The sequence below is a fragment of the Oncorhynchus mykiss genome, chromosome 30 (assembly GCF_057628025.1).
Source record: "Oncorhynchus mykiss isolate SJ-2025 chromosome 30, ASM5762802v1, whole genome shotgun sequence".
NCBI lineage: Eukaryota > Metazoa > Chordata > Actinopteri > Salmoniformes > Salmonidae > Oncorhynchus > Oncorhynchus mykiss.
Window position 1 is genome coordinate 16376497 of NC_143051.1, and position 26372 is coordinate 16402868.

General features: G+C 41.8%; 2 protein-coding genes across 5 annotated transcripts in view; one reads left to right on the forward strand and one right to left on the reverse strand.

Moving 5' to 3' along the window:
- LOC110488017 (epsilon-sarcoglycan) overlaps positions 1-3296 on the forward strand; it is a 32173-nt gene extending 28877 nt beyond the window's left edge. For 2 of the 4 annotated variants that reach the window (XM_021559969.3, XM_021559970.3), the window contains 3 exons: positions 557-600; positions 1995-2038; positions 2423-3296. In XM_021559969.3, coding sequence (XP_021415644.1) covers positions 557-600; positions 1995-2038; positions 2423-2473 — 139 coding nt within the window. In that variant the 3' untranslated portion in view covers positions 2474-3296. The remainder of the gene's footprint in view (positions 1-556; positions 601-1994; positions 2039-2422) is intronic. The other 2 variants (XM_021559972.3, XM_021559971.3) reach the window with 1 other exon arrangement.
- Positions 3297-4453: 1157 nt separating this feature from the next.
- On the reverse strand, positions 4454-26263 carry LOC110488018 (N-acetylneuraminate (7)9-O-acetyltransferase). The gene is made up of 19 exons (XM_021559973.3): positions 25711-26263; positions 24344-24440; positions 24052-24172; positions 22218-22262; positions 21953-22015; positions 17693-17737; positions 17463-17586; positions 17007-17221; positions 15574-15740; positions 13659-13914; positions 13377-13466; positions 13005-13124; positions 12146-12302; positions 11875-11954; positions 11521-11622; positions 10785-10925; positions 9972-10049; positions 7403-7495; positions 4454-7277 (listed from the first exon to the last, which is right to left on the reverse strand). The coding sequence occupies exons 1-19, from the start codon at positions 25952-25954 to the stop codon at positions 7002-7004; spliced, it is 2514 nt and encodes an 837-aa protein (XP_021415648.3). The 5' UTR covers positions 25955-26263; the 3' UTR covers positions 4454-7001.
- Positions 26264-26372: the final 109 nt, after the last annotated feature.

The window sequence follows — 26372 nt, forward strand, 5'->3', positions numbered from 1 at the left end:
TTCTGACAAACTCCAAGCATTGATTATGCAAGAATGGGCTGCCATCAGTCAGGATGTGGCCCAGAAGTTAATTGACAACATGCCAGGGCGGATTGCAGAGTTCTTGAAGAAGAAGGGTCAACACTGCAAATATTGACTATTTGCATCAACTTCATGTAATTGTAAATAAAAGCATTTGACACTTATGAAATGCTTGTAATTATACTTCAGTATTCCATAGTAACATCTGACAAAAATATCTAGACACTGAAACAGCAAACTTTGTGAAAATGAATATGTGTCATTCTCGAAACTTTTGGCCACGACTGTAGACCTTACCGTGAAATGCTTACTTACATACAAGCACTTAACCAACAGTGCAGTTCAAGAAGAGTTAAGAAAATATTTACCAAATAAACTAAAGTAAAAACAATTGAGGGGGTCAATATAAATAGTCCAGTGGCCATTTGACTAGTTGTTCAGCAGTCTTATGGCTTGGGGATAGAAGCTGTTAAGGAGCCTTTTGGTCCTAGACTTGGCGCAAATGTCCTTATAATCTGTTGACCTCTAATTTCAGAAACCTGCAGAACCAGATTCAGATACCACAGCAACAGCCATCAGGTTAGTATTGAGTTCTGCTTTAGTACGATTGGTCTATTATCTCATGGACCAATGAAAATGTATACAGTAAAGCCCTCACTAAGTAACATAACTACTTTGGACATAGATTCATCATGGTCATCCTCAATTATCTAACCTATCACATTTTAGATTAAATAACATGGAGGCTCACTTCTGATAACATAGTTAATGTTGACTGCAATAGTTTTCTTTCCTGATTTTTCCTTTTTATTCACCTCAATCAAATATATTCTTCCACCCACCTACTGTTCTGTAGTTACTGTGTCTAACTAGAATATGGCTCCCGCTTGTGTGCATGTCAATGAACTACAAGAGGGCCCTCTAACTGCTGTCTAACCGCTCTGTCTAAATCATCGCTCTGTCTAACTAACAACTCTGTCTAAACCACTGCTGTCTAAATAACTGCTCTTTCTAAACCACTTATGTCTAAACAACTGCTCTGTCTAACTACCTACTCTGTATAAACCACTGCTCTGTATAAATATCTGTTCTGTCTAAATATCTGTTATTTCTAAATCACTGCTCTGTCTAACTGCTCTGTCTAAACCACTGCTCTGTCTAACTGCTCTGTCTAAATCACTGCTGTCTAACTGCTCTGTCTAACTAGCTACTCTGTCTAAATCACTGCTCTGTCTAACTAGCTACTCTGTCTAAATCACTGCTCTGTCTAACTGCTCTGTCTAAATATCTGTTCTTTCTAAATCACTGCTTTGTCTAACTGCTCTGTCTAAATCACTGCTCTGTCTAACTGCTCTGTCTAACTAGCTACACTGTCTAAACCACTGCTCTGTATAAATATCTGTTCTGTCTAAATATCTGTTATTTCTAAATCACTGCTCTGTCTAACTGCTCTGTCTAAACCACTGCTCTGTCTAACTGCTCTGTCTAAATCACTGCTGTCTAACTGCTCTGTCTAACTAGCTACTCTGTCTAAATCACTGCTCTGTCTAACTAGCTACTCTGTCTAAATCACTGCTCTGTCTAACTGCTCTGTCTAAATATCTGTTCTTTCTAAATCACTGCTCTGTCTAACTGCTCTGTCTAAATCACTGCTCTGTCTAACTGCTCTGTCTAAATCACTGCTGTCTAACTAGCTACTCTGTCTAAATCACTGCTCTATCTAAATCACTGTTCTGTATAAATATCTGTTCTTTCTAAATCACTGCTCTGTCTAACTGCTCTATCTAAACCACTGCTCTGTCTTAATCACTACTCTGTCTAAATCACTGCTCTATCTAAATCACTGTTCTGTATAAATATCTGTTCTTTCTAAATCACTGCTCTGTCTAACTGCTCTATCTAAACCACTGCTCTGTCTTAATCACTACTCTGTCTAAATCACTACTCTGTTGTTCTTTTTACTGCTAACAAAGGAGATAGAGAGAATTATTGTATGTCGACATTTCGGAGACTGGAGGCAAGTATACTGGTCTGGTTTTGTTTAAAGGAATCTCTCAACTATAGGAGAGAATATTTTATTTTGCACTTAATATAACAGTAGTAGACTAGTTGAAAAAGAGAAGGTGCTACGCTCGCTCAGCATTCAAATCATATTATTTTACTTAAACAACTATTATGAGTTGGACGTTCTGGCCTTCACTCAATGATCACATTTTTGGGTTTCACCTCGACTCAAGTAGGTTGAGTGCCCTCATCTTTCCACAGTTACAATATAGTGACCATATTCCCATGCAGTTACAATATTCCCTCTCAGAACCTGTAAACAGTCTATATTTCCCTTATATCCCAATACATCATATTATGCAATATATTGATTCATGCATTTTATTCTCCACACTAGGTAAATGGTATTCCTGAGGAGAGGAAAGTGGCTGAAGCAGTGAATTTGTGACGAGAGAAAACCCCCAGAGTGCTGGAGCTGCTGTCTGTCTGTCTCTATCCTTTTTAGCCAAGTGTTTTTCTATGTCAAAGTCCCAAATAGCACACTATTTCCTATATAGTGCACACTTCTGACCAGGGCCCATAGAGTAGTGCACTATGTAGGGAATAGAATGCCATTTGGAACAAACACTACATCTGTGCCAATCTGCATGCCCAAGCAGTGCTTTGATACTCGACGCTATTGTCTTTCCGTGTGCACTTATATATGTGAGCGAGTGTTGCAGAGTACAGTAGACTCCTGATAAGTGCACGTAGTATTGGTTAAAAAGATGACCAATTGATTGGGCCTGAAAAAACAATTACACTTCAGATCTTGCACTATATGCTCTTTGGGGCAGCAGGTAGCCTATCAGTTAGAGAGTTGGGACCAGTAACCGAAAGGTTGCTGGGTCAAATACCTGAGCTGTCAAGGTGAAAAATCTGTTGATGTGCCCGTGAATAAGGCACTTGACCCTACTTTACGATACATATTTTTGTGCACACTTTCACCACAATGCCAAGCAGTTGCATTTATCAGTAGTCAACTATACATGTTGATGAGTTTATGAATGTGTGTATTCAAGCTTAATAATAAATATTAAAATGCTATGTTTATAGGATTTTATTTAAATATTGTTCTAGAAATGATATGCCATTAACGATATATCTGTATTTTTACTGGCCTTGCACTCTTTAGATGAAGAGACAGAGATGCTTTTATGTTTAATGTCTGACCATGTATGTGTAACTGTTCATTTTCTGTCACATAACAGTAAAAATACATTTTATTTAAATTTGCTGTTTGCTGTCAATTGTAGAACCAGGCCTGTGGCAGGCCAGGAGGACCCACTCTCTCTTCATCTTTCTCCAGCTTGTTGTATGAATTAGGTACTTCCTTAATCCTCTTAGTCCCGGGTCGGACATAAGGCACTGGAGCCTGTCTTTGGCCACAGCTTGCGTCCTGTTCTATGAGAGACCCGTCTCTTCCAGCTCAGCCACCACTGTCCCGCTCTAAGAGAGACCCATCTCTTCCAGCTCAGCCACCACTGTCCCGCTCTAAGAGAGACCCGTCTCTTCCAGCTCAGCCACCACTGTCCCCCTCTAAGAGAGACCCATCTCTTCCAGCTCAGCCACCACTGTCCCGCTCTAAGAGAGACCCGTCTCTTCCAGCTCAGCCACCACTGTCCCGCTCTAAGAGAGACCCGTCTCTTCCAGCTCAGCCACCACTGTCCCGCTCTAAGAGAGACCCGTCTCTTCCAGCTCAGCCACCACTGTCCCGCTCTAAGAGAGACCCGTCTCTTCCAGCTCAGCCACCACTGTCCCGCTCTAAGAGAGACCCGTCTCTTCCAGCTCAGCCACCACTGTCCCGCTCTAAGAGAGACCCATCTCTTCCAGCTCAGCCACCACTGTCCCGCTCTAAGAGAGACCCATCTCTTCCAGCTCAGCCACCACTGTCCCGCTCTAAGAGAGACCCATCTCTTCCAGCTCAGCCACCACTGTCCCGCTCTAAGAGAGACCCATCTCTTCCAGCTCAGCCACCACTGTCCCGCTCTAAGAGAGACCCGTCTCTTCCAGCTCAGCCACCACTGTCCCGCTCTAAGAGAGACCCGTCTCTTCCAGCTCAGCCACCACTGTCCCGCTCTAAGAGAGAGACCCATCTCTTCCAGCTCAGCCACCACTGTCCCGCTCTAAGAGAGACCCATCTCCTCCAGCTCAGCCACCACTGTCCCCCTCTAAGAGAGACCCATCTCTTAAAGTTCAGCCACCGCTGCCATCGCGTTTTTAGTCTGCCTCGCTTCCACTTTCTTGCTGGTGTCCACCTGAGGGCAATTTTAGTAGTGTTAACATAAAGACCAAAAACGAAACATTCGGGGCCGGCTTCCCGGACACAGATTAAGCCTAGTGATTAACCTCACGGTGTTGACAAGGAAGGGACAAAGAAGTCCGACAATATTTTTATGAAGGTATGTATTATTGACAATGTACAACAGAATAAAGGCATTTATAAATAAAATGGGTACATTTCACATTTTTAAGACGTCACAAAATAATTTACATAAAACTTCTCTGGGTATATATAGTTGTTGCTTCTTTTAATTTGACCAAAACTAATTTAAACAGAAAAATCTAAAATTGTGAATAACATACTGTAAGATACTTTAAATCAAGGTAGATAACCATTTTCCTGACAACCAAATTCAGAACAATTGCCGTCCATTTACAGTCGGTGCAATTTCGTCAATCTCCTTGATCAATCCAATTATCAAAATGTGTAATGTTTTGACTTTCAAGCAAATTGTAACAAACAAATGGTACCCTATTCCCTGGAAAGTGTACTACTTTTGATCAGAGCCCTATGGGCTCAGGTTTAAGAGGTTTGCATTACATACGGAATAGGGTGCCATTTGGGATACAGACTTCTGAATAGTGCCAAAACCTGTCAGACCAATCTATGGTATTGAATTAATTTAATTGAGAAGCTACATCAACCTGTAATAATTCTAAAGTGTACACCCCATTCAGTTACCTTTCCACGGCACAGAAAATATACAGATAAAATTAATATGCAATTAAACTAAAATAACTAACTAATTTGCAGTCTTCTTAATGTACACTTACAATATCTGCTAAGTTGCCTTAACATCCAGCTTTAAGCAGGTGAGTTACACATTGTGAAGGGTGTTAAATAATGGGCACTATAACCAATGGATCAAAGTGGTATCTAAATGATTCAACAACTGGATATGAAGCGATTCAGTGTTGCCTTAAATCCATACAATTTTGGCCGTTGTATTTAGGCTACCGCCAAGGTGAGGTACAAAATGGATGAAGTAGCAGATATACAAACATCTTGGTTTTACTATGCCATTTAAAATGTTAAATTAAATAACCTTCCCTTGTAAAAACCTTACATGGCATAATTGGAAAATACACACAAAGAACATAAGTTTGACTCGTTGGCTGAAAGAAGGCTTAACGGTTGGTGGATATTGTCCATCTGTAGGTAAATGACAGGCTCAACATGAAGTACTGCTTTTTTTCTTTAGCAATAATTCCCCACCCCCCCCCCCTTTTTAAAATACATCATGACGTATCACGACCAAGGATGGAAATTAAGCTAGCCCCGATGTTAGCACTTTTCAGACTGGGCTAGTAGAAAATGTGCTTAACTAGCCCGGCGGCGAGTGAAATTAGGTGTTTTACAATATAGCACAGAATACCAACCGGGATAGTAGAAATTACAGTCTACTAGCCCAGCAAGCCACTGCCCAAAATCCTTAAGTTCCAACCTTGATCACGAAGCGTCAGATTTCAATGCAAACTTGGCACTGATGCCGTGTGGCAACTGAAGAGAAAACTGTAGGGAGTAGAACGAAGGCATTAAGTCAGGTCCATATCATCCATCCACTCATTAGCAGTGGCTTCGTTATAGTGGTAAGTATGCTTTGACGGATGTCCTGCCACGGTATGTTCGATGTATTTACAAAGCAGTGCCTGTTCTATTGTAGCTCTGAGAAGCCTGCTTTAAGATGACTAACACAGAAACAACATCCACACTTCTCATTTAACATACTAGTAGAAATTGGTGAAACTGAACCTGCGCAAACGGATGCACACACACACCAGTGGTTGTTCACCCCGATAGGATAGGCTCGTGTCAGACCCAGAATGCAACAGGATTCTGCAATGAAAATTCATTACTGCATCTTCTCCATGGCCTGGCTGTGGTCTGAGGTGATGACAAAATAAACAGAAAATATCTAGGCAATACTTCATTCACAAACAAACAGCAGTCATGGGCACACACACACACAACAAATGGAAAAACAAAAGCAACAACAAAAATAACCCTGTATAAAATAGAAGCTTCATTTAAATAATTAAATAATGTGCATAAAACAGATTTCAGAGCTAGGTGACTGCTGACCTCACTTTTCAGCACAAGGCAAACTTTATTTGTTTCTACCTGCATCCCAAATGGCACCCTTCTCTATATAGTGCACTACTTTAGACCAGAGCCCAGTCAAAGCTAATACACTGCATAGGGAGTCATCTGGGGAGCAATTCGTTAAAAAAATCCACACATCATTACCCCCGATCCTCCACCCCTACCTCACCCTTCTTCCATTGTAAACTTCTATAGTATGGAGTCAGTACCTTATTAATGTGCTGTTCAGTGATGTGTGGGCCCAAGTTGGGACCTCGTCCTCTTCAGTGTATGACTTTCACCCCAGTACTCAGAGCAGAGCAGTCAAGAGAAACAGACAGCAGTGCCATATCCTTGACTTGGCCTGTTCAACTCCGTCGTATTCATTGATGCAAACCGTAGCAAAAGGTTTTAAAAGGTTTGCAATGGAACACATCTATCAGTCAATTTTCTTCAGTTTGGTGCCAAATGAATACGACCCTGGGGTCATGGAAGACTAACCAGTCAGTCACTCTCATTAGTCTAGAAATCAGTCTACCTCTCCCCCACAGTGGTACCCCCTCCCCTCATCTCAGTGGCCTTCTCCCTGGTTCCCTTCAGCGCTCTTGGACATCAGAAGTAGACCCAGGGTGAAAACCCCGGCAGCCAGCAGCCTCTTGAGCAGGGCGGCCCCGTCCTTGGGGATGGCCACCTGGGCCAGGTCGTTGGTGATCAGGGAGATCTCATGGGCCACACACACAAAGATGAAGGTGCTGATGATGATGTTGAGCGAGGGGTTGCCTGGGATCAGCACCAGGATGCCCTTGGTGTCCGCCGCCAGCCAGATGTGGTACTGGCAGATGAACAGCTGGGGGTCGGAAAGAGAGGGAAAGGGAGGGAGTACGATGCAATAAAGGAAATTCACAAGTATCATACAGAGATTCTGCTGATGAACAGTGAGTGCAGCATCCCTGCAAGTGGCATCCATCTTACCTCTAGGGAGATCTTCCCGAACCATGCGAAGAATGAGCTGTATAGAGAGCGGGCGTATCCGGGAATGTTTCTGATTAGGATGAAGGCTAGGATCTGAGAGGAGGAGAAAGACATTCCAGCCAGTCAGTGCATGGCATGGACCAACTGTATTAAGGGTGGGGGGGGTGGGGGGGGGACTCTTTAGAGTCCTCTTTTGTGACCTTATTTGCTTACCGTCTGTAAGCTGTTAGTGTCTTAGCGATTGTGCCACAGGTGCATGTTCATTAATAGTTTATGGTTCATGGGAAACAATGTTTAAACCCTTTACAATGAAGATCTGTGAAGTTATTTAGATTTTTACGAATTATCCTGAAAAACTGACATTTCTTTTTTTGCTGAGTTTATATCACAGTGTTGTGTTCGAGACCACCTAAAGTGAGACCGAAACAAGCTCAATACCAGAGCAAATCAAGTCAAGACCGGGAGGGAGACCCGAGTGAAGACCGAGACCAGAAGAATGCAAGTCCAATTCAAGACCACGATTGTAATTTTGTCAAATCACCACCATAAGAGTTGAAAATGTTCATTATTTCTGTGTTCATATTTCAGAACAACATCTGGATTCTTTAGACATTCAGAATAGTGAATAAATGCATGCTGGGGGGAAATATAGCACCTCTACAAATGATTACTAACCCAAACACAGTGGGGAACAATGGGCCTTCAGAGAAGGGCTAAGAATTTATAAAATCATTAATAATGAAATCCATGTCTGTGTCAACTACAGTACGTTCCGTACTTTTTAAAGGTAGAAGGTGTGCATTAACTGTTTAAAGATGTTCACTAACTCCTTAGCTTCGGGGTAACTACTTGACAAGTAACAAAACTTAAATACAGTGCCTTGCGAAAGTATTCGGCCCCCTTGAACTTTGCAACCTTTTTCCACATTTCAGGCTTCAAAACAAAGATATAAAACTGTATTTTTTTGTGAAGAATCAACAACAAGTGGGACACAATCATGAAGTGGAACGACATTTATTGGATATTTCAAACTTTTTTAACAAATCAAAAACTGAAAAATTGGGCGTGCAAAATTATTCAGCCCCCTTAAGTTAATACTTTATAGCGCCACCTTTTGCTGCAATTACAGCTGTAAGTCTCTATCAGTTTTGCACATCGAGAGACTGAAATTTTTTCCCATTCCTCCTTGCAAAACAGCTCGAGCTCAGTGAGGTTGGATGGAGAGCATTTGTGAACAGCAGTTTTCAGTTCTTTCCACAGATTCTTGATTGGATTCAGGTCTGGACTTTGACTTGGCCATTCTAACACCTGGATATGTTTATTTTTGAACCATTCCATTGTAGATTTTGCTTTATGTTTTGGATCATTGTCTTGTTGGAAGACAAATCTCCATCCCAGTCTCAGGTCTTTTGCAGACTCCATCAGGTTTTCTTCCAGAATGGTCCTGTATTTGGCTCCATCCATCTTCCCATCAATTTTAACCATCTTCCCTGTCCCTGCTGAAGAAAAGCAGGCCCAAACCATGATGCTGCCACCACCATGTTTGACAGTGGGGATGGTGTGTTCAGGGTGATGAGCTGTGTTGCTTTTACGCCAAACATAACGTTTTGCATTGTTGCCAAAAAGTTCCATTTTGGTTTCATCTGACCAGAGCACCTTCTTCCACATGTTTGGTGTGTCTCCCAGGTGGCTTGTGGCAAACTTTAAACAACACTTTTTATGGATATCTTTAAGAAATGGCTTTCTTCTTGCCACTCTTCCATAAAGGCCAGATTTGTGCAATATACGACTGATTGTTGTCCTATGGACAGAGTCTCCCACCTCAGCTGTAGATCTCTGCAGTTCATCCAGAGTGATCATGGGCCTCTTGGCTGCATCTCTGATCAGTCTTCTCCTTGTAAGAGCTGAAAGTTTAGAGGGACGGCCAGGTCTTGGTAGATTTGCAGTGGTCTGATACTCCTTCCATTTCAATATTATCGCTTGCACAGTGCTCCTTGGGATGTTTAAAGGTTGGGAAATCTTTTTGTATCCAAATCCGGCTTTAAACTTCTTCACAACAGTATCTCGGACCTGCCTGGTGTGTTCCTTGTTCTTCATGATGCTCTCTGCGCTTTTAACGGACCTCTGAGACTATCACAGTGCAGGTGCATTTATACGGAGACTTGATTACACACAGGTGGATTGTATTTATCATCATTAGTCATTTAGGCCAACATTGGATCATTCAGAGATCCTCACTGTACTTCTGGAGAGAATTTGCTGCACTGAAAGTAAAGGGGCTGAATAATTTTGCACGCCCAATTTTTCAGTTTGATTTGTTCAAAAAGTTTGAAATATCCAATAAATGTCGTTCCACTTCATGATTGTGTCCCACTTGTTGTTGATTCTTCACAAAAAAATACAGTTTTATATCTTTATGTTTGAAGCCTGAAATGTGGCAAAAGGTCGCAAAGTTCAAGGGGGCCGAATACTTTCGCAAGGCACTGTATGTGTATGGGAAAACTACTGTGAGCATGGATTTGTCTGTGAGACCAATAGTAAGCAAGGCCTGACTTCCTGCTCTATTTACCTGGAGCCCTGAGATGTAGGGATGCATCTCGTTGCACTCGGTCTTGTTTTTACAGCTGCTGGCCCATATGGAGTAGGTCTGGAACAGATGAAACGAGGTTAGGAAAGTGTTGTTCAAGGATCACAATGTACAAGCTGAGGTTAGGAAAGTGTTGTTCAAGGATCACAATGTACAAGGAGAGGTTAGGAAAGTGTTGTTCAAGGATCACAATGTACAAGGAGAGGTTAGGAAAGTGTTGTTCAAGGATCACAATGTACAAGCTGAGGTTAGGAAAGTGTTGTTCAAGGATCACAATGTACAAGGAGAGGTTAGGAAAGTGTTGTTCAAGGATCACAATGTACAAGGAGAGGTTAGGAAAGTGTTGTTCAAGGATCAATGTACAAGGAGAGGTTAGGAAAGTGTTGTTCAAGGATCACAATGTACAAGGAGAGGTTAGGAAAGTGTTGTTCAAGGATCACAATGTACAAGGAGAGGTTAGGAAAGTGTTGTTCAAGGACCAATGTACAAGGAGAGGTTAGGAAAGTGTTGTTCAAGGATCACAATGTACAAGGAGAGGTTAGGAAAGTGTTGTTCAAGGATCACAATGTACAAGGAGAGGTTAGGAAAGTGTTGTTCAAGGAGTACAAGGTAAAAGTGATTGAAATGAAAACTACAAAAACACATCATCATGACAGTTTTTTACTCTTCAAAAGTGGACTGCTGACAAGCACAGTGGTTTGGAGATTGACGGACTAATAAAGTAAATACTAGAATATGGTTTTAGAGTGTAGTATTAGTAATGGTTAAATAAATACATAAAAATGGTCTTCTTACCATGAATGAGACCACAGAGATGAGGAGTAGGATGTTGGAGATTCTTGTGGAGAAGAGAGACTCTCCTTTCCCCTCAGAGAGGACCTGGTACTTCTGCAGCAACAGGTAGACAAAGGCAAACAGCATCCCGTGGATAATGGCCTGAACGACACACACACACACACACAAAGTCAAAACACACACACAAAGTCAAAACACACACATTCAGATACAAATATATACAATAATAACAATAAAAAATGCCATTTCACAGATGCTTTGATGCTAAACAACTTAGTAGTGTGTGTATTCATTTTTGTATGGGTGTCTCCAGTGGGAATCAAACCCACACTCTTGATGTTACAAGCACCCTGCTCTACCGACTGAACCACACATTACCACTTACTCACACTGACCAACCAATAGAACCATCTAGATCACCAACATTAAACATCGACCAACAGATTCATCTAGGGCGGCAGTTAGCTTAGCGGTTAGAGAGTTGGGCCAGTAACCGAAAGGTCGCTGGTTCTAATACCAGCAACACCAAGTTGAAATGTACTACTATGGCTGACCCTACAAAACACATTTCACTGCACCTATCAGGTGTATATGACAATAAAAAAAACATCTGACAAGTTATTGGTGCAACTTCCTAAAGAGATGTGATACTGTGATATTTTGATACCCTATCAAGAAAATCTGATAGGAGAGAGCCACTTAAGGGGTGTAAAAACATGTTCAAATATCTACTTACAAATCGATCCAGCTTCCACCTAAACCACCACTCGTGAATGCTTCCGTTCAGCTCAAAGAGCTTGGAGACAGGCCAGACTGAGAAAATCTTCTCAAACAACCCCTGGAAGAGATAGACAGTTAAACATCCTCTGATTTAGGATCAGTTTAGCCTTTTAGATAAAATAAGATCAGATTACATGGACATGGGGGCCCTGATCCTAGATCACTATTCCTGCTCTGAGACGCTTTATGAATACAGCCATTGGTCTTAAACATTGACCCATACCAGTTGAGAACGTTTTAGTTCCATTCAAAATCTCAAGAGAGTTATTAAAGGCTCTAAATGAGTGAATAAACCAGATGATGAACTCACCTGTGAATACGCAAAGAAGCAGATGAACAGGAGTAGCCCAAGCAGCTTCACTAGAATTCCAATGTGCCACATCCCACTACCTGTAAAAAGACAAATGACTAAACACTCACTGTGCTGGACAGAAGTTCTTCACAATTCAACACTAGTATGAATCACTTCTGAATTAATCACTTTTAAAATCAAAGCATTTCTTAGCTTTTAAAACACTGGTTTATTTACTATCTTTACTTCTACCACTACTTGTCCAGTACAATGGTTGACCCATACGGACCATTGGCTTTCTTCTGCAGTATCTGGGGCCACATGGCCATGGTGGCGTAGATTATGACGAACCAGAAAGTGACCAGAGGCACAAAGTAGTAGAACTGGTACGGCCGATCCATCACCAGACACAAAACTATGACCAGGAAGTTGAGACGGAATAGGACCTGGAAACAGACAGGAATACGGTGAAGTTGCACCTAAACGCTGATCTGTGGTAAGTTTTGCATTTATTTTTTATGATTTCTTTTTACCTTTATTTATACTGTTTTTTCCTCATTGAGATAATATCTCTTTTCCAAGAGAGACCTGGTCCAATAATTTACCCCACTAATGGTAAAGGTTAGGATTGGGGGAAGGGAAGCTAATCCTTGTTCTGTACCTAGGGGAATCTTCACCCCGGAGATACAGATACAGGAAATGGCCATTCTCACTTTTAACAAAGCATTCTAAAAGAACAGACATGGAACGTGCTTAAAAAAGAATGATATTTATGTCAATGTAATAGAAATAGTTTGGCATGGTTGAACAGACATTGCTTTTAACAATGACACACAGAGGGTGACTTGAGATAAGGAACTTGATACTGCAGCATAACCAAAGTACAACCTGTGTGAAGTAAGCTTGGGCCAGACCATACCGATCCCTCTTATCAAGGGGTTCCTTATCAATACCTCTACATATGTGATCAATACAGTTGTTGCTAACTATCCATGTTTTGGTTTTTGATTAAAGAAATGTCATTGTTTCTATGGCACCACATGTCAGCAGTTGTGTATTTTACGTTACATTTAGTCCCTTAGGACTAAGCAGCTCGAATCAGTATCACAGTAACATTTTATTAACTCTAATAAAAACCTATTAGTTACCTGGCACACTCTGTAGAGTCCAAAGTCCCCTTTGAGCCAGAAGAAGGAGAAGTGTCCATATCCTGTCTGGAAGAGGTATGCTGCCACCAGGACCCGAACATGCATGTACACCGGGATGAACTGGGAAGGAAGATTGACTTTTAAAACACACACACCCCTTCACTTGATCACACATCGTAGTAAAAAAAAATAATAATAATGAAATAGGTTACATGGTCACAGCTAGCGCTGCGATGCAGTGCCCTAGACCACTGCGCCACCCGGGAGGCTGTAAATGCTTTCTAATGCAATTATACATGTGGTCAATGAGTTTACATTCAAAGCGACAGAGTTAACACATCAATATAAATCAAAGGTAATGGTAAAACTCACGGCGCTGGCTCCAGATATGTGGTAGATGAGGATGACCAGCTGCATCCAGCCCTTCCACTCGTCGGTCTGCTCTCTGTTCAGCAGCTTGGTCTGAGTGGGAAATAGAAAATCACTGAGATAGAGCCTTCTATCAGGTCACACATGGACAATTGAGTTTAGCAGTCAACGACAACTCATTTAAAACAGAAACCTCTCTGAATTCATGTAGGCCTAGGCTTCCACCTCCAAGAAACATACCACTTTTCCCAACTCCCTTAAACATTCCATCCCAATCCGTCTCACCTCCTTGCTGTTCTCGCTGTAGAAGATTCCCAGGACAAACATATAGACGAGGGGGATGAAGAAGGTGGAGTGGGTGTAGAACTTCTGCTCCTTCATGAAGACGTCGGCCCGATCACACAGGTAGAAGTAAGCCATGATGAGGCCCATCTTACACATGGCCTGGAACGGAGCCTTGTGGCTGAGAGGCGACGCCGCCGTGGCCGGCTTCTCCTCGCCACTCTCCACGTCGGGGGGAGTGGGCCGGGACTTCCAGTGCCTGTTAATATGTTTAAACTTCACTGCTTGTCATGTATGATGAAATCCTTTGTGAGAATGAAACGACTCAACAAATGAACAACGAAATGGCGCGGCAGCAAGTAAGTGAAAGAAATAGGTTTTGACTATGTTTTACTAGTAATGGGGACATACGTAAATGCCAACCAAATTACTTTTTGGTCAGTGTGTGTGTCTGTCTCTGTGAGAGAGATGCGTTGTATTTTCATTTTCTGTTACTACATCAGCCAACATTTGCCAATGTTGATCTATGCCTAATGATCCTTTGGAATGCAAGAATAATGCAATATGGTGTACTAACCCCCCCTTTCCAATTATTTGCAGATCCTAGGATACCTGATAGAATCTACCAGGAATGAAGATGCACTTAGATACTGGAGAAGTAACAAGCACCGTTTCCCCATCCTAGCTAAAGCTGTGCACAAGTATCTTGGTTCTCCCTGTACTAGTGTGGACAGTAAGCGCCTTTTCAGTGCAGCTTCACACATTGTAGACGAAAAAAGAAACAGACTCTCGTGACAAAGCTGAGCAGGTCCTCTTTGTGAAGAAAAACCTCCCCAAATGTTAAAATTGTAAATGGGCAGTCATATTGTAACCCAGCCATCTAATGGCACTGGAAACAAATGACTAAGCCCAGTTGCTTTTCTGTTGTTCATTCATGGCTGGTATGGTCAAGATTTTTATTGAATTTAAAACTAAGCAGTTTTGTTCTTTTGTAAAAAATAACAATTTCCTAAATGAAAGATGAGATGTGTTGTAAATTTCGCATTTGCTAGTCGAGTCAGTGAAGCACATTTGAAAAGTTATAGCAGGTTATGACAGTCTAGAGCAATTGATTAACTGTATTTTAGTTTCAACCCATATTTTATTTTTTAAGTTTGTCCACACAGTCAAGATGGGATAGTAAGAAGAGCCACCAACAACTTAACCATCTTTGTAATACGGGGCAGCTAAAATAATTGTGTCATGAATAACTGTTGTGCTATTAAATACATTCATGGATTTGTCATTTTTCTCATTTACAAGTTATTAAACAATCTATTCCTAACTGAACAAATGAACATTTGACACCTTGTTTCAACTATTTAGCTGTACTAGAATGCTTAAAAGGCTGATACATTTTTAAATATCGCTATCTGTATCTGTTGTTTTTGGCAAGTCAAATATTGGATATCGGTATCAACCAAAAATGTCATATTGGTGCATCCCGATCACAAACCTGACGTTTTTTTAAAGAGACAGTGAACAAATTTGAATGTAATGCATCTCAATCGGAAAATAGTGCTTTTACACAATGTAGAAACCTAATATTCTACAAATGACTTTAATTTTAATGACAGGGATTCGTATCAACAACTGAGTTTTTATAATAAACTCATGTGTTTACAGTGTTACATATTTTCTAGGGCACAACATGAATTCATATAGGCTCAATGTAAGCTGTATCTCAATCAATAAAAACACTTTCTGGTGCTACTACATTTCATGGGGTGCTCCTAACATGGTTTACGTTGGGAGCACCAGTGAAATGTTTTCATTTAGAGCCCTGGATCTGAACAACACAAAATAGTCTAGGTGTATATATTTCAGTATATGTGGCCCCAGCGGGAATAGAACCCATGAACCACAAGGGAGCGTGTACCTGTTGTGGCCCAGAGCATGAAGCACCAGGAATACCAGTGTTGAGCCCAGGAAGACACAGGCTGTCAGTTTCTGGAGGAGGCTGGGGGCCGGCAGGGCCTGGCAGCAGGAGCCGTGGATGGGCCGCAGGACCTTGTTGCACACAGCGTTCATCAGGATCATGGCACCCTGGTGGAGGGTAGAGGAACATTATTATAGAGCGCCAGACTCCAGCACAGTGCAAGCCTTGTCCTGGCTCCGGATTAAGGGTAAAGGTTAGGTTTACTGTGACAGGGTTATCAGGTATAGGGTGAAGTTGCCCTTAGACATGGATCTTGTGTCAGTTTTGCGTTTTCCCCACTAACGGTTAGGATTATGGGGAGGAGAAGCTGATCCTAGACCTGTACCTTTGGGAAACTTCATACCCAGGGCAGGTTAGAATGAGCCATGCGCGGCTCGTGCTGTAACAGACTCGCAGGTTACCGCAGTCTTAAGGTATGTAACCTTATACGTACGGCCCAGTACATCACTGGGGCTAAGCTGCTGCCTGCCATCCAGGACCTCTTCACCTGGAGGTGTCAAAGACCCCAGCCACCCCTGTCATAGACTGTTCTCTCTACTACCACATGGCAAGCGGTACCGGAGTGCCAAGTCCAAAAGGCTAGGACCAAAAGGCTTCAACAGCTTTTACCCGGACTATCTGCATTGTGTGTCCAACGCCTCTTTTACACTGCTGCTACTCTCTGTTTATCATATACGCATAGTCACTTTAACTATTCTTTCATGTACATACTACCTCAATTAGCCCGACTAACTGGTGCACCCGCACATTGGCAACCCGGACTATCTGCATTGTGTCCCGCCACCCACCACCCCCTCTTTTACTCTCTGTTAACCATATATGCATAGTCACTTCAACCACACCTAGATGTACACATTAGCTCAATTAGCCCGTCTAACCGGTGCCTGTATACAGCCTCACTACTGTATATATATTTTATTTCCCTACTTATCTATTGTTCACCTAATACCTATTTTTTTACTTAAAAATTACACTGTTGGTTAGGGCATTTCACTGTAAGGTCTACACCGGTTGAATTCGGCACAGGTGACAAATAAACTTGGATTTGATTTCTGTTTGTACTTTGAACCCTGTCCTCAAAGACTCTGTTTCTATAAAGGGGAGCACACCAATCTACTAACTAGGCAAATGCAGATGAACATAGAAGCTGTCAAATGTTCAATGAATTAAAGTGCAAGGTATACAGGATGGACAGTGTAATTTGACATGGTGCTGGTTAAGAGAGTCATAAAGCCGGACGGTTTTTCAGCACTAAACTGTTTCAAACCATACATATTTCATTTTTGTTTCTATTTTAGTCTTAAGCCAGCTGTTATTTGATCATACAGATGCAGGTAGAGGTGCCAGGCCAGACAGACCACCTAAAAGCCTACCACGTTCCGGGTGTTCTCGGGCAGGTGCAGGCCATCAGCTGATTGGGCAATGGTTTCCATGGCAGCCTGGCGCGAGGCGCCCAAGAACCTGACTCTGGCCTTGGCGTTCTTCTTGTTGCTGTTCAGAGTGCCGAGCGCCGCCTCGTTGTACAGATCCAACTGCTCGTTAGTAATCATCTTCCTGTTACCACTCAGAACTTCCTCATGGACAGGGTCTGGAAGAGAGAGAAAGGGAGTGAGAGGGGGCATGAGAGAGGGGGGGGGGGGTTGAAAGAGAGCAATGGAGGGGGAGGAGGACAGTGAGATTGGAAAGAGATGGAAGAAGAGAGAAAATAAAGAAAGATGGAGCGGAGGGGAGAGAGAGAAATGTTTAATTAATATCAATTCCTCATTTTCAAAGCACTCATCAACATGTCTCCTTTTGATTGACTGGTAGATGAACAGTAAAGAACTAACCCTGTAAAACCCAGTAGACCTCCCCATCCTCAGCCAGTTGTTCCAGAGGCAAGGAGATGGCTGTGAGGTTGGCCCTGTACTGCTGCAGCGCCTCGCTGCTGCCACTACGCAACTTGATGGACCACTATGGGAAAGATTGAAATCTCTATGATGAATCCATCTAAACTATGCAGGAGGAAATGTGATAAATATGTGGTAAACAGATTTGAGAGTGAGCATATTTCACTAACAGTGGCAGCTCCGATGATGACGACATCTGGTTTTACAGAAGGATCCTGAAACACAGTCAAGAAGTCATATTAAATCATGCCATGTTACTATTTTGGAATGATCTTTAAAATCGCAGTAAACTGTTGCTATGTATCGTCTGCTTACGGGCAACAGAAATAGCTTACTGCTGAGGGCTCTTCCAAGGGCTCAATTCAATCAAACCTAAATAAATCACAGTATTTATACAGTAGCACTTAAATATAATCTCTCTTGCATATTGCATATGCATTGTCAAACAAAAAAATACATTGTAAAAATCTCTCATTAAGTACACACTTTCACGAATTAAACGTGGATGTTGGATGACAGAAGAGGTGTGATTACGATTATGTGGGATTAGATCAGTGCTTCAAACTTTTTATAGTCCTGTACCCCTTCAAAACATTCAACCTCCAGCCGCGTACCCCCTCTAGGACCAGGGTCAGCGCACTCTCAAATGTAGTTTTTTGCCATCATTGTAAGCCTGCCACACACACATTGTACGATACCTTTATTAAACATAAGAATGAGTGTGAGTTTGTCACTTCCCACGAGCCGGGTTGTGACAAAGATCTCTTATAGGACCAGGGCACAAATAAAAATCAATAATTACATATAAAACTTTATTTGTTCATCAAAAATGGTGATTAACTCATCACAGGTTAATGAGAAGGGTGTGCTTGAAAAGATGCCCATAACTCTGCAATGTTGGGTTGTATTGGACAGTCTGTCTTAAATCATTTTCCACACACAGTCTGTGCCTGTATTTAGTTGTCATGCTAGTGAGGGCCGAGAATCCACTCTCACATATATAGTTGCATAGTCCCTGTAATCCTAGATTCAGGTCATTCAGGCAAGAAAAAAAACACCACCCAGATAGGCCAGTTGTGTGAGAAACTCAACATTATGCAAGCGGTCAGACAAGTGAAAATGATGGTTAGTAAATAACTTTAAGCTTGTCTCTCAATTTAAAATAACGTGTCAATACTTTGCCCCTTGATAACCCTCGCACTTCTGTATGTTGTAAAAGCATTACATGGTCGCTGCCCATATAATTGCATAGTGCAGAAAATACACGAGAGTTCAGGGGCCTTGCTTTAACAAAGTTACCCATTTTCACTGTGGGTAACTACTGTGGGTAGTGTCCAAAACGTCTTTCTTTTTTTTTTTTCTCCCCAATTTCGTGGTATCCAATTGTTGTAGTAGCTACTATCTTGTCTCATCGCTACAACTCCCTTACGGGCTCGAGAGAGACGAAGGTTGAAAGTCATGCGTCCTCCGATACACAACCCAACCAAGCCGCACTGCTTCTTAACACAGCGCACATCCAACCTGGAAGCCAGCCGCACCAATGCGCTGGAGGAAACACCGTGCACCTGGCCACCTTGGTTAGCGTACACTGCGCCCAGCCCGCCACAGGAGTCGCTGGTGAGCGATGAGACAAGGACACCCCTACCGACCAAGCCCTTCCTAACCCGGGCTCTAGGCCAATTGTGCGTCGCCCCACGGACCTCCCGGTCGCGGCCGGTTACGACCGCGACCCCAGGGACTCTGATGGCACAGCTGGCGCTGCAGTACAGCGCCCTTAACCACTGCGCCACCCGGGAGGCCCGTCCAAAACGTCTTTCAAGCGGTCAGGCATTCCCTTGGCAGCAAGAGCCTCTTGTGGATGCTACAGTGTACCCAAGTGGCGTCGGGAGCAACTGCTTGCATTACCACTCCACGATGCCTCCCTTTTGCACCATCAGTACAGATACCAACACATCTTGACCACCAAAGTCCATTTGATGTTACAAAGCTGTCCAGTACTTTAAAAATATCCTATCCTGTTGTCCTGGATTCCAGAAGAGGATGTCTTCCTTAATTGACCCCCCATAAACGTAACGGACATATGTAAGCAGTAGCTCTTCGGCTGCATCATATTCACAACTGTCAGTGTCCCTGCTAGCTGGGCTAACAACAAATGTAGAATTACTGATGCTAGCATTGGATGTGCTCGTGGAAGCAGAACAACTTGTGTCGTCGACAGGTGCAGGTATAGTATTGCTGGTAGTTGATAAGTAATTGAAAATGGATGTCTGTTTTTAAATGAATAAACTGGAATTTCAGTTTACTTTTTGAATTGACCCCAAACCTGTGTTAGATACAGTGGCTTGCGAAAGTATTCACCCCCCTTGGCATTTTTCCTATTTTGTTGCCTTACAACCTGGAATTAAAAATATATTTTTTAGGGGGGGGTTGAATCATTTGATTTACTAAACCTGTCTACCACTTTGTAGATGCAATTTTTTTGTTTTTATTATGGAACAAACATGAAAGTAGATCAAGTGTGCAAAACCATCCCCCCCCCAAAGTCAATACTTTGTAGAGCCATCTTTTGCAGCTGCAAGTCTCTTGGGGTGTCTCTATAAGCTTGGCACATCTAGCCACTGGGATTTTTGCCCATTCTTCAAGGCAAAACTGCACCTGCTATTTCAAGTTGAATGGGTCTCTTGGCAGGTTTGTTGTGGTGTCATATTCGTTACATTTTTTAATAATGTTTTTTAATGGTGCTCCGTGGGATGTTCAAAGTTTCTGATATTTTTTTATAACCCATCCCTGATCTGTACTTCTCTACAACTTTGTCCATGACCTGTTTGGAGAGCTCCTTGGTCTTAGTGGTGCTGCTTGCTTGGTGGTGACCCTTGCTAAGTGGTGTTGCAGACTCTGGGGCCATTCAGAACAGATGTATATACAGTTTAAGTCGGAATTTTACATACACTTAGGTTGGAGTCATTAAAACTCATTTTTCAACCACTCCACACATTTCTTGTTAACAAACTATAGTTTTGGCAAGTCGGTTAGGACATCTACTTTGTGCATGACAAATCATATTTCCATCAATTGTTTACAGACAGATTATTTCACTTATAATTCACTGTATCACAATTCAAGTGGATCAGAAGTTTACATACACTAAGTTGACTGTGCCTTTAAACAGCTTGGAAAATTCCAGAAAAGTATGTCATGGCTTTAGAAGCTTCTGATAGCCTAATTGACATAATTTGAGTCAATTGGAGGTGTTCAAGGCCTAACTTCAAACTCAGTGCCTCTTTGCTTGACATCATGGGAAAATCAAAAGAAATCAGCCAAGACCTCAGAAACAAAATTTCAGACCTCCACAAGTCTGGTACATCCTTGGGAGAAATTTCCAAACGCCCGAAGGTGCCACGTTCATCTGTACAAACAATAGTATGCAAGTCTAAACACCATGGGACCACGCAGCTGTCATACCGCTCAGGAAGGAGACGTGTTTGGTCTCCTAGAGATGAACGTACTTTGGTGCGAAAAGTGCAAATCAATCCCAGAACAACAGCAAAGGACCTTGTGAAGATGCTGGAGGAAACAGGTACAAAAGTATCTAGCACCACAGTAAAACAAGTCCTATATCGACATAACCTGAAAAGGCTGCTCAGCAAGGAAGAAGCCACTGCTCCAAAACGGACATAAAAAAGCCAAATTACAGTTTGCAACTGCACATGGGGACAATGATCATACTTTTTGGAGAAATGTCCTCTAGTCTGATGAAATTAAAATAGAACTGTTTGACCATAATTCACCCAACTTATTGTGGGAAGCTTGTGGAAGGCTACCCGAAATGTTTGACCCAAGTTAAACAATTTAAAGGCAATGCTACCAAATAGTAATTGAGTGAATGTAAACTTCTGACCCACTGGGAATGTGATAAAACATTCTCTCTACTATTATTCTTACATTACACGTTCTTAAAATGAAGTGGTGATCCTAACTAACCTAAGACAGGGAATTTTTACTAGGATTAAATGTCAGGAATTGTGAAAAACTGAGTTTAAATGTATTTGGCTAAGGTGTATGTAAACTTCTGACTTAAACTGTATACTGAGATCATGTGACAGCTCATGAGACACTTAGATTGCACACAGGTAGACTTTATTTAACTAATTATGTGACCTCTGAAGGTAATTGGTTGCACCAGATCTTATTTAGGGACTTCATAGCAAAGGGGGTGAATACATATGCACGCACCACTTTTCCAATTATTATTATTTTTTTTAAACAAGTTATTTTTTTCATTTAATTTCACTTCACTAATATTTACTATTTTGTGTATGTCCATTACATGAAATCTAAATAAAAATCTATTTGAATTACAGGTTGTAATGCAACAAAATAGGAAAAAATACTTTTGCAAGGCACAGTACAGTACATGTGCTTGCCTTTACCTCTGTCCATGACATCAAGCGCTCCTTCAGAGAGTTATTCACCTCTGCATACCACAGGAAGTCCTAACAACAAAACAGGAAACAATCAATCTTATCAGGACAATCCCCAAAATAAACATGCTGTTTGCCTTGAAGGAAGAAAAAAAATAATTGGGAGGTGAATCTACATCGTCAAATTAAAAAAAAGAATTGTTGGGCTTTGACATTGTTATTGTTGACTGAGACAGAGGAGATGTGAAGAGAGAGAAATACACAAATAGCTCACCACATTGACTGAAGAGCTCCTATCTTCAAAGGGAATGTTCTCGTGCTGGTGGACAGACATCACAACAGGGGATAAAACAGTCACTGTCCCTCTATTTCTCTACTCAAGATTAGAGCATTGACTGAGTGCAGCAACTACCCATCTTATTTTAGGAATACCATGGCTAAAGATCATATATATACAGTGGGGGAAAAAATATTTAGTCAGCCACCAATTGTGCAAGTTCTCCCAGTTAAAAAGATGAGAGAGGCCTGTAATTTTCATCATAGGTACACTTCAACTAATCCAGAAAATCACATTGTAGGATTTTTTTATGAATTTATTTGCAAATTATGGTGGAAAATAAGTATTTGGTCACCTACAAACAAGCAAGATTTCTGGCTCTCACAGACTTGTAACAACTTCTTTAAGAGGCTCCTCTGTCCTCCATAAGTTACCTATATTAATGGCACCTGTTTGAACTTGTTATCAGTATAAAAGACACCTGTCCACAACCTAAAACAGTCACAAACCTAAAACAGACCAAAGAGCTGTCAAAGGACACCAGAAACAAAATTGTAGACCTGCACCAGGCTGGGAAGACTGAATCTGCAATAGGTAAGCAGCTTGGTTTGAAGAAATCAACTGTGGGAGCAATTATTAGGAAATGGAAGACATACAAGACCACTGATAATCTCCCTCGATCTGGGGCTCCACGCAAGATCTCACCCCGTGGGGTCAAAATGATCACAAGAACGGTGAGCAAAAATTCCAGAACCACACGGGTTGACCAAGTGAATGACCTGCAGAGAGCTGGGACCAAAGTAACAAAGCCTACCATCAGTAACACACTACGCCGCCAGGGACTCAAATCCTGCAGTCCCCCTGCTTAAGCCAGTACATGTCCAGGCCCGTCTGAAGTTTGCTAGAGAGCATTTGGATGATCCAGAAGAAGATTGGGAGAATGTCATATGGTCAGATGAAACCAAAATATAACTTTTTGGTAAAAACTCAACTTGTCGTGTTTGGAGGACAAAGAATGCTGAGTTGCATCCAAAGAACACCATACCTACTGTGAAGCATGGGGGTGGAAACATCATGCTTTGGGGCTGTTTTTCTGCAAAGGGACCAGGACGACTGATCCGTAAAGGAAAGAATGAATGGGGCCATGTATCGTGAGATTTTGAGTGAAAACCTCCTTCCATCAGCAAGGGCATTGAAAATTAAACGTGGCTGGGTCTTTCAGCATGACAATGATCCCAAACACACCGCCCGGGCAACAGCGTGTGAAAACCTTGTGAAGACTTACAGAAAACGTTTGACTTCTGTCATTGCCAACAAAGGGTATATAACAAAGTATTGAAATAAACTTTTGTTAATGACCAAATACTTATTTTCCACCATAATTTGCAAATAAATTCATTAAAAATCCTACAATGTGATTTTCTGGATTTTTTTTCTCATTTTGTCTGTCATAGTTGAAGTGTACCTATAATGAAAATTACAGGCCTCTCATCTTTTTAAGTGGGAGAACTTGCACAATTGGTGGCTGACTAAATACTTTTTTGCCCCACTGTGTGTGTGTGTGTGTGTGTATGTGTATATATATATATATATATATACACACTTACATTTGAGCAATTCAGCATACGCTCTTATCCAGAATAATCTCCAGGAGTAATTAGTTACACACTTAAGAGGTGAATCCTGGCTTAACTGACTTTTGAAGAATTCTGCATTGATGTCAATGGGAGCTTTGAGAGTCACTTAAGGGCAGAGATCTCAAGTTAAGATTCAGCCATAAGCTCAGAGATTCAGGTTTGTGTGTGCTTTATGCCAGGGGGATTTAGCTTACCTTTCTTCCATTCTCTTTTTGTGTAGGATCGATTATTTGTATGTATGAATAAAATAGCTGCCGTATTCTGGAATCGCCAATGAAGGCCACCCTTTTCTCAGCAAGGCAAGTCTTTGCTTCACTGTGGGAAAAAACAACAACTAATGACTCACTCGCACATAGTAACAACAACTGACAAACAATTTGGTAATTGTGTAGTTTTGGGCTTGGTTAAAATGCTCTCAAAAGTATGTAACACATTTTACACACACACACACAACATACATAGATTCCCCCCATTGGTGTGACTCACATGCTTTTATATTTGTGCATCATACAGCCATAGGGCTGCCATACGTTTTCTCCTAAGAACCGACCACTGGACAGCAACCACTCACATGTGTCTCCGCCTGAGGGGAAGACAGAGAGAACATTCCAGTAAGCCATAACAAAAAAACACACACAATGAAACCTGCTGCCTCGACACAGCTTTCAAGAATACAAATGCAGCAGTGTGCGCAATGCAAGGTTCAGCGAAGACACCATTGCAGCCTGCAGTACAAATTAAGCCATCGACATTTTCCACTAAAGCACACACATCTCATGACGTTCACTTGTGTTCTAATTGAATAGAACCATCTGGCAATTAATCAATGCAAACGAGCAAAAGATGTGGGGTGACAAGAGAAGGCGTCAAGAGCAGCCAATGTCAACACCAGCCAGACAACAGCAGCAGCTGTTCTCAGTCTACACACAGAGAGCCCACTGTGTCCTATGCCTTCCATAAACAAAGATCACTGTATGCAAGCCATCATCCCGGAGGCGAGCGCTTGCCTGCCAGATACAAACAATAATTTATAAATGGCCAGCTAGGCTCCTGCCTCCTCTGTGGCTGTATGTGCATACTTGACAATCATAAGACACATAAGACACAAGATACATTAGATTATACAGTTGGCTATGGCTTTATTATCCCCACTATCAAATCAACAGTAATGTCAAATTTGAGCTTCCCGTAAAAATTAAAAATAAATGACGCTCTATAGTAACTAGCAAGCGTTAGCTAGTTATGCGCATGCGCAGTAGGTTACTTACGTTAACTCATTAGCTAACGTTAACTGACCAGTTAACTAACGTTTGCTTAGGTTGATGACAGATAAGAGACATATTCACTAACAAGTTAGTTGCAATCAGCTAATACAGTAGGCTAGTTTGCCAGTAAGAGCTTAACGTTACTAGCTAGCTACTACAATGATGTAATTAAACATGGGTTAGCTCGCGACGATGCCACTAGGATACTTTACACGTTGTGCTTGACTGTCTCTTGGTTGAATGCATCACAGCTATGCACCAAATATGTTATATATCATTGTTCTATCTGTGCTAAAACGATGTAGCTAACGTTAGGTAGTTAAGTCAGGCTCCTGCAAGTGTATTCATGCTTCCTTGCAATTGCTTGGCTGTAGCTAAGTCCTTGCGGTTTTATTATGTTTTCTCAATTTGCAAATACCATATTGTTGTAACTAGTAAGATTGTGTTAGTAAACGCCCTAACAGCGAGCAAAGAGGGAAGCTATCGTTAGCTAGCTACAAGTTCCCCGAACACAGTTGAGTCAAGTGTATGTTAGCTAACGTAACGTTACCTGGCTATCTAACAAACATATTTAAGCCAGTCGCTTACCTCCATAATACCGAGAAACGGTGTGAAACACGGTGAGTAGGATGACGGCAACGAGAGATAATAATTTAGCATTTTTAATGCAAAAATACTGATTTATTTCCCGTTTGCCTAGGCTATAGGCCAGGACCGCCATCTTGGCTCCTCCATGACAACAAGTAGACAAATAGGATACAGCGGGGTGGTCGGGGGCTGAGTACACCCGCGCGTCCACGCATCCGCTGTCTGGCACTGTTGTGTGGAGCATAGCCGGTGCGCGATTTCCGACGCTGTACTAAACCTGCAGTTGATCCAGACACCTGCATCTGCTTTTCACCTTCCATCGTCAATGCAAACATGATTTAAATAAATCAACAGTGCAATTAAAGGATACTGAAAACGTATGCTGCAAAATCGTATCAGTTGTTTGAATTGTATTCATTGTGTTGTCATCAGGGGCTCCAGAGTGCTGCAGCGGTCTAAGGCACTTCATCTCAGTGCAAGAGGGATAGGGTGGCGCACAATTGTCCCAGCGTCGTCCTGGTTTGACTGGGGTAGGCCATCCTTGTAAACAAGTATTTGTTCTTAACTGACTTGCCTAGTTAAATTTAAAAATCATTCCGTTCCTGGAACTATAGAAATTGTGGTGATTTGACTTTCTGGATTGCCATGGCTTTTTGATATCA

Coding starts and splice junctions, on each gene's coding strand:
- LOC110488018 (XM_021559973.3), bottom strand. CDS start 25,954: ATGCTCCACACAACAGTGCCAGACAGCGGATGCGTGGACGCGCGGGTG. Junction 17,587..17,692: donor TCATCATCGGAGCTGCCACT/GTTAGTGAAATA, acceptor TCTTTCCCATAG/TGGTCCATCAAGTTGCGTAG. Junction 11,955..12,145: donor ACTGCAGAAGAAAGCCAATG/GTCCGTATGGGT, acceptor GTCTTTTTACAG/GTAGTGGGATGTGGCACATT.